This window comes from Callospermophilus lateralis, chromosome 5 (assembly GCF_048772815.1).
Source record: "Callospermophilus lateralis isolate mCalLat2 chromosome 5, mCalLat2.hap1, whole genome shotgun sequence".
Classification (NCBI taxonomy): Eukaryota; Metazoa; Chordata; class Mammalia; order Rodentia; family Sciuridae; genus Callospermophilus; species Callospermophilus lateralis.
Genome location: NC_135309.1, coordinates 152,152,644 through 152,164,548, shown reverse-complemented (window position 1 = coordinate 152,164,548; position 11,905 = coordinate 152,152,644). Strand labels below are relative to the sequence as shown.

Here is an 11,905-nt window from a genome sequence, read left to right as displayed (position 1 = left end):
TACTTTGGTTATTTTGATAATAATTTTTAAAAAGAGCATAGCACCAAAACTTCATAGATAACCACATATTATTTTCATTCTCTCATTGGCGCCTCATATCCTGAGTTTTCTAGGGGAAAATGCCTTAAGACAATTTTAAACTCCTTGGCTAATTAGCAAGATAAATCCACAATGTGGAAAATGGTACCTGATGAAGGTAATGAATTAGCCCCAGGTACCATTGTGGTCCAGAGCTCAGTGCTTCACTGTAAATGACAGCATTTGCTGCAGCTCTGCATGAGACACACAGGATGGGAACATTTTTTCTCAATTAGAAAACTGGAACTAAGCTAATTGCCTTAAGTATCTTTTTAAGATCTTTAACAATTATTACTTAGTGCATGAGACATTCAATTGTTTTATGAAAACAAATAACATAAAATTACACAACATAAATTATATAACATTATAAAACACACATTTTATATGACATGTTGCATGATGATGTTATTATAATATTTATTATATAGGGAGAACAATGTCAAATTTTACCATAACTTAGTTTGAGACAGGATGGACTTGGAAAGAAAAGTTTAATGGGTCAGGCATTTGTAAATTGCTGTCATTAAAATGTGAGTAAAGAAAACAAACTATACAGGATGATATGGACAAAACAAGACCTATGTTTACTAGCTGGATGACAGCTTTTGTATTACTTGGAGCAGCAAAGCTTATTTTGCTATTTGACTCCAAAGAAAAGGGAGGAAGGAACATTCACACATCAGCAAAAACAACAGCCCTTCCTAACATCACTAACCTACAGGGGAAAAATAGAAAAGAGACTCAGTCCTACCTAGGCTGAAGCAAAAGCAAGAGACAGAACTTGGTTAATTGGGCATGTTTTCAGTGGGATGGAGAGAATAAAAAATAAAAAGGTTATATTGAAGCTAAATCAGATAAAAAAAAATTATTTACTCTGGAAAGTGGTGGAATTTTTAATGGAGAAATTACCCTCTGCTTCATAGGATCTTTGATGTGCTTTCCTACTCGGAATTATGGGTTTTGCTATCTCCTCGGGAGAAAGAAGGAAGGAAGTGTGTCCCATCTGATCCCCGATTTTCTAGGGCATTTTTGAGTCTACAGCTGTTGATGGAGACAGAACATCCATCCCCCAGGAATGACAAGGTCAAACCTTACCACAAGCTGCAGCCCACCATTTTTCCATGGTTCCCTGTGGGATTCAGTCCCAGATACCTACCGACCCTATAGACTGGGATCCTAGTCCCTCCTGTACCCAGGGCTTTCCCACCAAAGATCCTTTCATTGCTGGAATATGCCTCTCTTTCCCCCAGAATGTCCATCACTCCTTTGCTGATTTGCAAATGTTTATTAAAATCAGCCCCCCCCCCCCAGTGACACCTTCCCCAGATGCCCCACAGGGACAATTCATTACCTCTCTGACCTGCCACTTAGCTCACCAACATGTAGGATGCACTGCAGGATATCCCCACACACCAAGGCTCCTCAGCTATCCATCTGGCACATAGAAGGTGCTCTATAAGTTTCTTAGATTGGAAATGAATGATTCAAAACAGACAGGCTGAGTGCATTTTCTAAATTTTTATAATATTGGAAAAGATTTGAAAATAATTATTTCCAATTCATTTCCTTATCATAAATGTTCTTGGCATTGAAGGCAGCTTGAGTTTGAATTATGACATTAACAGTTGAAAAGATAATAGTTTATATCATCATAAATCATATAGTATGTTATTAAAATTTTTAATTATTTTATAGCAATGAGCTCAATTTTCTAAATGCACATGCCCACACTTGAATTTCTATGCAATCTTTTCAGGAATGGTCCTTTTTTTTTAGTGAAAATTCTGCTAGATTCTTCTTCCAGTGTTGATTTGAATTGTGTGCTGGTATGCATGTGTTTGTGTTATAGGAGGTAGGAGCCATGGAGACAGTGAGTGGGAGTACAGGTTACAGACAGAAGGTAAACCCAAAGGGCAAGGTCCTTGGATGGAAGGAGGCTTCCATTCAGTTGCCCTTTCTATTAGGAGCTCTCATATCCAGAGGTCTCCACCTTACACCCCATTCAGATGCAGCAGAGAGGGAGTCTCATCCTCTGCCCCTTCTTGTTTTCAAGTAAGTTGATGTGGATACAAAGGTGCACACTAATTCAAAGGCAGGATAGTAACATGCTGTAGCACTTGTGTCTAAAGTCTTAGTCCAGTGTTTTTTTAATATTGCTTAATATTTATTTTATTCATTTATTTATATGTGGTGCTAAGAATTGAAGCCAGTGCCTCACACATGCGTGGCAAGTGCTCTATCACTGAGCCCTAACCCCAATCTCTTAGACCTGTGTTTTTAAAACAATGCTCTATATTGTACTGTCAGCAGTAGCTAGAATTATTCTCCATTAGATGATGAGCTGTTATGACTTGCCTTAATGATTAAATCGTCCAGGAAGCCACCAGGACTGTACTCATTTAACATCAGCTTAAAACAAGCAAAACCCTCACAGTTTGGCAACAGAATGCTCAACATTCTCACCCTCTAGATCTAGATGTGCCTCTAACTAATGTTGGAATTTCATTCTTTCATGACTTTGTGATTCATTCTTCACTTTTCTGCAAATTTTCATACCTTCTCATCTGTGACAAAGATTTTCAACTGGAAAAATATATTTTTAAGAAGTGGGAGAATTTGCTATGTGGGAATCACAATTCTACCTATTCTATTGTCAACATAAATAGAACATAAAGCATTATGGCACATCACCATATTTTAAATATTTCATCTATTTTAAAATCTAATTAATTGCTTCAAACAGCCAGCATGTTCAACTCATGTTTCTAAGGGAAGTATGCTCATTTGCCCTCTCATCTCTTGTCACTACCCATTAAAATGTGACAATTACCTCCAATAGGAGATCCAAAGGTGGAAAGTCCCAGGTACCACTAGTTAGCAACCTGTTCCTGGGGAGTCAATTTAGCTGCATTTATCTCTTTCTCTTTTTCATTTAAAAAAATACTGATTGAGTCATCTAGAGAAAGACTTCTCACAGCTGGCAAACATACTTTTTAGGACTTCATTAGGCCAAATAATAGGAATATATTTAAATGATTAGGAAGATACATATGGTTTTTCAAAAGGAAAAATCTAATTAAGATGGTGCTCAGATAATTCAAGACACTAATTAATGGAACTAACTGTGATGGGTCTATTAAAGGTCTGAGCCAATGCGAGGCAGCATTATCTTTGGGTTAGTATTATTATAACACGTATATGGTGCAATGTTCTGGGGAGCTTTGAGAACTGGAATTAGTCAGCCTTGTCATTTAATATGAACTGGAATAAAACCATATTATTTGGCTCCTATTTATTCTTTGAGATGCTCTCTGTGCCGTTCCCAGAACTTGCATTGCTGGCGACCAGTTGTTTTTCATCACAGTAAAAAGCCGCACTGAATCCTGCCAACAGCAGGAGGCACAAGGAGCCCCAGCCCTGTGTGCCACCGCAGCGCCTGTTCTGTACCTCGATGGGCACTTGGGAGTCTTCCCACAGCACTCTAAACCGCTTCCCCATTCGTGCTATGTCAGAAAAATTACACGTGCAGCAGGAAATTTGGTAAAAATATATTTAAAAGAAGCAAGAAAAAATAGTTTTGACTTAAGGATAACTTTCATCGTTCTTTTAACCCAATAGAGTTGAATTATATGTATAATGATTTCAAGTACTAACTTATAAAAGATGTGACAAATCAGAAAACAAAGAACAAGACGACTCTCTTTTTTTTTTCAGAAAAATGTATTTGCAATTCAAATGTTCATATAAAAAGCATAAATTTTAAAAAGTTCATAGATGTGTGTTTTTTTAGAAGTGCTATGGTTTCTCCATTCATTGCAATTACATTCCGAAATGTGCAGGGTGGTCCACACTGCATCATCAAATGTGTTTGTCACACTGAAGTCACTCTCATCACAACCTCTCCCGAGCTGTTATCTTCTGACAAATCCTCCTGGGGCCTCATCCGGTTGAAGAGATGCAAGAGCACGTAGCCACACTGGAACCTTGGCGAGGTGAGCTGCGTTGGGTGGACCAAGTTTCTGCTCCGCAGAGCCGTCAGTGGCAACCATAAAGTCCTACTCGTGGAAGACTCTCCCCGGCTGCTCTCTTCAATGTCTGTGGCTTTGTCATAATTTAACACATCCCAGTGCAAATTCACGGCTCTCCAGCGTTTAAACACTCTGTAAACTGCAGCTCCTTCATGGACAATGAGACCTGAAATCCAAGGGGGGAAAATAAGACGTCCTGATCAAAAGTTGGGAATCTTACTTTGTATTAAAAAGAGGGATTCAAGAAATAGTCCATTCTGTGTTATTCATCCCCATCAAAATGCAGTATTCTGACTATGCCAATATTATGACTCCTGACAAGGAGTCATACAGAAAGAATCAATATTCGAAAAGTAACTACCATGTAGAGTTAAGCAGCCATGGGTATAATTTACTTGCTCCATTGAGGCAAGAGAACACACCTTGGGCACTTAACATTTCTTTAAAAGAATCATTAAAGTTGTTCATTGATTCAACATTTGTGTCCATTGTGTGCCACGCCATATGTTAGGGGGCTTGTACCCAACTGACAAATTAGGAAAGAGACAGTTACTAAGGTCACTACCATCTCCCCAGTGTCTAAAACAATGCCTGACACACAGTAGACACAGTATACCCTTTTTGTTATTTGTCCTTTCCTCAACAATGCAACAAAAGTTTATTGAACAGCTAGTTGAGCTTTATGTATATTATCCTATTTAGTTCTCACACAGCCTTGTGAAGTAAACTAGCATTTCCCTTGCTTCACAAGCAAGGGAACCAAAGCCCAGGGATGCAGGGGGCCTTGCCCCCTGGCTCAGAGGTAAAGCATCCATGGGTTCAATCTCCAGTATCAAAAAAAAAAAATTACTGCATGATTATCTGAATTTGAAGAAAACAATGGCAAGCAATTACAGAACATGAATCCAATGAATGACAGCAATGACATAAAGGGGTACAGAGTTGTACCCGGAAACATGGATGAGTCTCAAAACCATAATGAAAGTCATGATGAGAAAATGAAAGTTTCTGAAAGAAACGATTCTACATTTTTCTGGAGAGACACACACACACACACACACACACACACACACACACGGTGAATGTATAAATGTACACATGAGAAAAACAAGCACTAAATTCATGATAATGGGAAGGAAGAGAAAGAAACAAGATTGAGAGCTGGCTTCAAGGAAGGCTTTCAACTGTATCCCAAATGTTGCAAATTTTTAATAAAGTGATTGGATACAGATGTTGCAAGTATTATTCTGTATATTTTTGTGCCAGTAGGATTCAAAAATTACAAATAATTAGGAAAATTAATCTGAAATGGATTGAGGAATTTGGGGAAACAAAGGAGGCTGTTGTATTATACATGAAGACTGGAGTAGCAGTAAGCAGAGTACAGAGGGATGAAGGAATGAACTCGGAGGAAAAATGGGTAGCAACTGTAATGGAGGAAGGAGGAAAAACTCAGTCCCATATCTCCAAGGCTAGAGGAATGGCTAATTGAAAGAAGGGTAGTGATCTTCCCATATATACAAGGAGCGTCTAAATTTTGTTTTTGTTCGAGAGAGCAAGTTTTGGTCAGCTAAAATAATGTCAGGGAAGTGATGGAGATAGCCACACCTTGAAATATCAGGATTTTACCTACCCAATCTCAGAATTCAAATTTTACATTGCTCCTTTACCAGAAGATAATCTGATACATGTGACTTCAAAGCTTCCAAACATATTAACATAGGACGAAAAACTGTACATGATCTAATAAGCAAAAATCCATTCAGCCCAATTATTGAACACTGCCAGGTACAGCAGATGTAAACTGCTGTCAATCATAACAATTTTGGAAAACTATTTTGACCAAATTCTTTTTCCAAAGAAATAGTCAATGTTGACCTAATTGACCAGAGGTTTTCAGGAAACATGAGTTAGGACTACTAGACTTTAGTTGGTGATTTTATTATTAGCTTTCTAAATTCTCCATGGCCATAATTTAACCTTGCTGGATCTCTTTTTCCCCCTTGCAAGCAATTGGAAATACCTAATTTTTACATTCAGCAGGAGAGTGTTAAGATAAATTGGAATTCATCAACTATAAAGCCCCCAGATTTCCTCTGAGATGGTACTATATAACTACAAGACACTATTATCAATTAAAAATCAATAGTGAATCTATGCAGCGAGGGATATTCATTCACACTAATCATGAGACACTTACAGACTGAGACAGGTTGATTGTGACTAAGTGCAGTGAGAAGCGGGGTGGGGGTGGCTTCACCAGTAGAAACTACTCTTTCTCAGGATCCTCTTCCTTTTTTATTGATTTCTTTTGAAAGGCCAGGAATCAGGTGGTTTACTAGAGTTTAAACTCACTTACTGGGACTATATTTATTCCTGGTATTTCTTTTCTATATACATAAATCCACCCAATGTGCAGACACAAGCCCCACAGGTCTTTCTAGAACATTCTGAACAGAATTTAACCAAGGAAAAGACACTCGAAGTTCTCCTGAGGACACACACAGTCCTCTTGAATGTCCAACTCTTCATCGCATTAAGTTATGAGTGATGTTTAGATCTCATTTTGCTCTCATGGGCACAGAGAATCACTCCTTGCCCTCTGCAAGCTTAGATTGCCCAGAAATATAATGAACTCCATCCACCCTCTACAGTGCATTTCACCCCTTTCTTCTTTGTGCTCTGGAGTTGTGGCAAATGCCTTTTATACTACAGGTATGAGAGAACATGATGACGATGAATCTAGGGGTAAGGCTTCATTCAAGTCTATTTCCCATGTTGACAATCCAGCCTTTAGTTTCTATTTTATTATTTTATTTTATTTATTCTATTTTATTTATTGTATTTTATTTATTCTATTTTATTTTATTTTATTTTATTTTATTTTATTTTATTTTTGACACTGGGTATTCAATCCCAGAGTGCCCAGAAAATCCAGCCTTTAAAAATCATACGAGTATGCTTTCTTACTGATAATCAAATCAATTTGTCACCTGGACATTTCAGATCATATGAGAATAGGATTGGATTTGCTTTGTCATCTGAGTCACTAAGTCTGCAGGGAAAAGAGATGACAATTTCTGTAAAATGTAAAGGCAAAATATTTTAGATACTAGCTACACTAAATGGCACAGATGTCCACAAAGTGTGATTTAATTTGGGGTCTGGAGAGTCCTGGAGTGTTTCTGTATCGCAAGAGGGGAGGGATTGGTGTTTAACTGAAACATATCCTGTCTGGTGTGCAAAGGAACATTTTTGTTAGGGAATAATCTTGAAAAACAAAGCAGGCCTAAATAGTTTCTGGTTTTAATAAAATTTTAAAAAAGGTATAAGTGATTCCTAGTGGAGTTGGGAAGGGGAACATGGGAGGATTAGACAAACTCTAGATAGGGCAAAGGAGTGGGAGGGGAAGGGAGGGGGCAGGAGGATAAAAAAGATGGTGTGATGAGATGGACATCATCCCCTAAGAACATTTATGAAGACACGAGTGGGGTGTGAATATACTTTGTGTACAATCAGAGATATGAAAAATTGTGCTGTATATGTGTAATATGAATTGTAATGCATTCCCACTGTCATATATAACAAATTTTTTTTAAAAAAGATATAAGTGAAACATATTCAAAATTTTAAATGGTGTGTTTGTTTTGACATTCTGTCAATAGGTAAGAATTAATTACCCAAAGAAATGAGGTGAAGATCAAGGTACATAAGGTCACCTGCTCACACACCTGTAGGTATACACGCGCACACACACACACACACACATGCACACATACACACACACACACACACCTGATTTGTCTGTCTACTTCAACATCTGAACAAAGGTTGAAAAATTTAAGGTCAAATAAGTTTTATCTTATCTTAACAATCAAACCACTAGTCAAACATTGCCATTCCTTGTGTCACCAGTCTCAGCCTTGGTTGGGATAGCTGTAATTATTTTTCAATAATTATAAGCTAAATTTTTATCACGGGGAAATTTGTTCCAAGAACTGTCCTAAGAGTTTTACATGCTTGATTTTCATTTACTCTAGACAGCAACTCTACAAATAGATGCTATAACTCTCAGGGAACAATTTGAGGAAACTGAGACCTAAAGAGATTTAACCATTTTTACATCACAAAGGTGCTAAAATCAGTCTCAAATTCATCTCAGTATAAACCCTGAGTACCTCAGTCCATGGTAAACTTCCAGTGTACGGCGGTCTCTTCTCGTTGTAGAATGACCAACTAAGAGATCAATGTGGACTAACTATCTCAGTGTTCCCCTGGTATTCCCATGATGAAACCTTAATCCCCAATGTGACAGTATTTGGAGGTGGCCTTTGGGAAGTAAGCAGAGTTACGTGAGGTCATGAGGATGGGGTCATCATGGTGAGATAAATACCCTTATAAAAAGGAGAGGAGACACAAAAGAGGCCTCTCTCCCTCCCTTTCTGTGTGTGCACACACCAAGGCAACGTGAAGGCACAAGGAGAAGACGGGAGCTGACAGCAGGCAAAGACAAAGGCCCTCATCGGACACCAACTGTGCCAACACCATGTATTTCCCAGCTCCCAGAACCACAAGAAAGAGAAATGGTTGCTTAAGCCACTCAGGCTACAGATTTTGTTAAAGCCACCTACACTGACTGTAAGAGACCTTATACATAACCCCCCCCCCATTCTCATTTAAAACATAAGTAGATTAAGTCCCGGAGGCTGCAGCTTGAACCAAATTATACAGTTAGTGCCAGATTCAATATCCTTGTGTGTCACGGACACTGTTAGATGCAGAAGATGCCAATGAAACAGTCCCCCCGCCCCAGGAGAGAATGGGCAGGGCGCCTTACCTGAGGGTAGCGCTGTGATGCCTGCCCAGAGCTCTGTCTGTCTGCTGGGTGAGTTACCCCCACCCTCAGCTTTCCCAGGAAATGCAGGCCCTCAGGAAAAGGCAGAGGAACCACAAAGGAACCCAGGTAAAGCCCTGTGCATGGCTCAGTGCTTCGGAAGGCTAAAGAACTCAAGGCCCGCTCACAGCAGGTGTCTGGCAGAAAAGGCTCTTGATTATAAATTGTCCGAGATTTCCAGCTTAATTTTACCTTTTCTCCTTTGCCAACATTCTTATCTCTCTGTCATATTCGAAGCCTGTAAATAAACCTTGTGTCCTCCTGGGAAGTGAGTGTGACCAGAACCATACTGGAAACTTGGGTCCTGTTTGATCCCCAGTGCTAGAACAGCTCAGGGCCTATCTCAGCAACAGGCCCTACTTTTTTTTTTTTTTTTTTTTTTTAATATTTTTAATACAGAGTTAGTTGAATCCAAAATATGGAACCCACAGTTAGGGAGGGCCAACTGTATAGCATAAAAACAATCTATCCCATATTTTGTAAATACAGTATGGCAGGTCCGACTTTTAACTCCTAAATTTCTGTTCTTTGGTGAAGGTCATAGAATGGTGGCTTCAAAGGTTTAAACAAACTAGTCTGTGGTCCATGGTACCCTCTGCTGGAATTTTTGCTAGAATGTAATAAAACACATTAGCTCTACTAACACTATTTCCCAACACGTCACAAGTTTAAATATCTTGTTAATATGAATCTTGGAGAAGTAACCAGAAATCATAGTTATTTCTATATACACAGAATGTTTATTTTTTTTTTTCCTGATGTACTGAATCTGTACATCAATATACAAGAACACCCAAGAAAAAACTTAGATGAAGATAGGCAGGTAATATATATGTCATCTCAAAAGTCACCAGGTTCACAAAACAAAGTTTTCATGAATTTCTATGCCTCTGGGAAGTACAATGTGCTAAAAATATATGGGGATTTTAATGGATACTATGTCCAATGTTGTTCATATAGAAGCAAATAATGTGAAGAAATAGTCCATATAAAATGCACTTTCAAGAAGTGTTGATTTTTCTATTGGTCAATATAAATGATAAGACCTTGATTCCTCTCAGAATGATCTAGAACAAAGTAAAAGTCATAGGACTAGGTTGAGAATCGAATGCTGTTCATGAAATCTAACAGCTCAGGGGCTTAAACAGATTCATCCTTACCACTGGCAGTACAATCGTGTGTGAGAAACCTGGTAAGGACAAGGAATTATTCGGAAGCTTCCCACAACACACACACACACACACACACACACACACACACACACACACACCCCACCCTGATGCTAGAGGCTGGCTAATATCCAAATACTGATGGTGCAAGCCATCCCACATAAGGCAGATAGCAGCACATGTGAAGGGAAGCCCCTTCAAAATAAGTGAAGGCCCTGAGGGTCACAGAGATTCTTTTGAGAGTGCACAAAAGGAACTTGGTGTCCTTTCTGTGAACTGCCTCTCTGCTCCACGAGGCCCACAGTCACCAGGCTAGACAGGCAGGGCACGTTTGCACTGGATCTGCAGCACTGATGACATGCTGCTGGATTCAGAATGAGACTGCAGGGCCCACTTGCATATGGAGCGTAGTCTTTTGCTCAGTAATTGATGATGAACAAGCTGGTGACACAGGTTGAATTGGCTCTGTCCTGCAGTCTCTATTTCAGCAAATGACTCTACTCTAAGTCAGCTGGATCAGAAAGCTTGTCTCTTGCTCTAAATTCTGCCCATTCTGTCTTCTTAGCAAACCTGAGCTGAAACCATAAAACTGAGAAGATTCTGGAACTTCCATTCGGACATTTGTAGGATGAGCTATTAATCATGCATCAAGATCCAGATTTTCCCACATGTTCCTCTCTGATACAAATAAAACCAATCATCTGCTCCTTCTACCATCTACCACCGTCCCTGTTTTACTTGACACCTGTACTGAAACAGTTTGTATGCCCAAGATCCCTAACCAGCAGTGTGCTCCCTACAATGGAAGCCTCACCCTTCTTGCCTGTGGATATCAATTCCCACTTCAGGGCCTGGTACATGCCAAGAACTCAATCTTTGCTAAATGAGAGGGAGAGATAAAGGAGAGGGTACCCATCCCAGGAATCTAAGGGATGACAAGGATTGACTTAATCTAGATGCACTAGTGCCACTGAAACAGAACAATGTGTCAAGTGTTGTTCTTTGAAACATTAAACTAATATTTTATGACACCAAAGACAGACTGAGACATGCATTTCAAAACTAGATTTGAAAAGGGTTTAGGAGTCAGTGCCCACATTTCATGAAACATGGGTTTTAGCCTCAAGGGAAAAATACACACACACACACACACACACACACACACACACACGGAATGGCATAAAGAAAAGAGTTAAAATTTCTTTATAAACAAAAGAATTGAAAATTCTTTATAAACGTTTGTTCTTCCCCAGCAAACTGTAGTCCTCTCCCCCACTGTCTTTTTGGCTTGCATCAAGCAATTAGGAACCCAAATACTTATAAAATGACTGTGCCCTGGCCTAAGAGGTAGTTGTGGATTCTTCTCTGCTATTTCCAGGCAAAACAGAGAGAAGAAGCTGTCCATTTATTTCACTGCTTGTTTTCTAAGGGCCAATCCATTAATCAATTATTTTATTATTATTTTTTATTTCTTGGTAGCTAGATTGGAAGTTATCCTGAGTTTCAACTGCTAACCCTTGGAGCATAAATACACCATTGGCACTTTCACATAATATTCCACAAAAGCTGCAAGCTATACCATGGGTTATAAAATATATGATATGGTGAAATTTTTAAAAGGGATTCAAATAATTCACTGGAAAAGAGAATCACTAAATCATCTAAGTTTCTAGCCCAATAATGCCTGCAAAAAAATAGTCTATGGTTGTGATTTTTTTCCATAAAAGAAATAA

At 38.8% G+C, this 11,905-nt stretch overlaps 1 protein-coding gene across 1 annotated transcript in view; it reads right to left on the bottom strand.

The window, feature by feature from the left end:
• Positions 1-3,952: 3,952 nt before the first annotated feature.
• Positions 3,953-11,905, bottom strand: part of Marchf11 (membrane associated ring-CH-type finger 11) — a 110,982-nt gene continuing 103,029 nt past the window's right edge. Inside the window, exon 4 of the mRNA XM_076856211.2 lies at positions 3,953-4,275. Coding sequence (XP_076712326.1) covers positions 3,953-4,275 — 323 coding nt within the window. The remainder of the gene's footprint in view (positions 4,276-11,905) is intronic.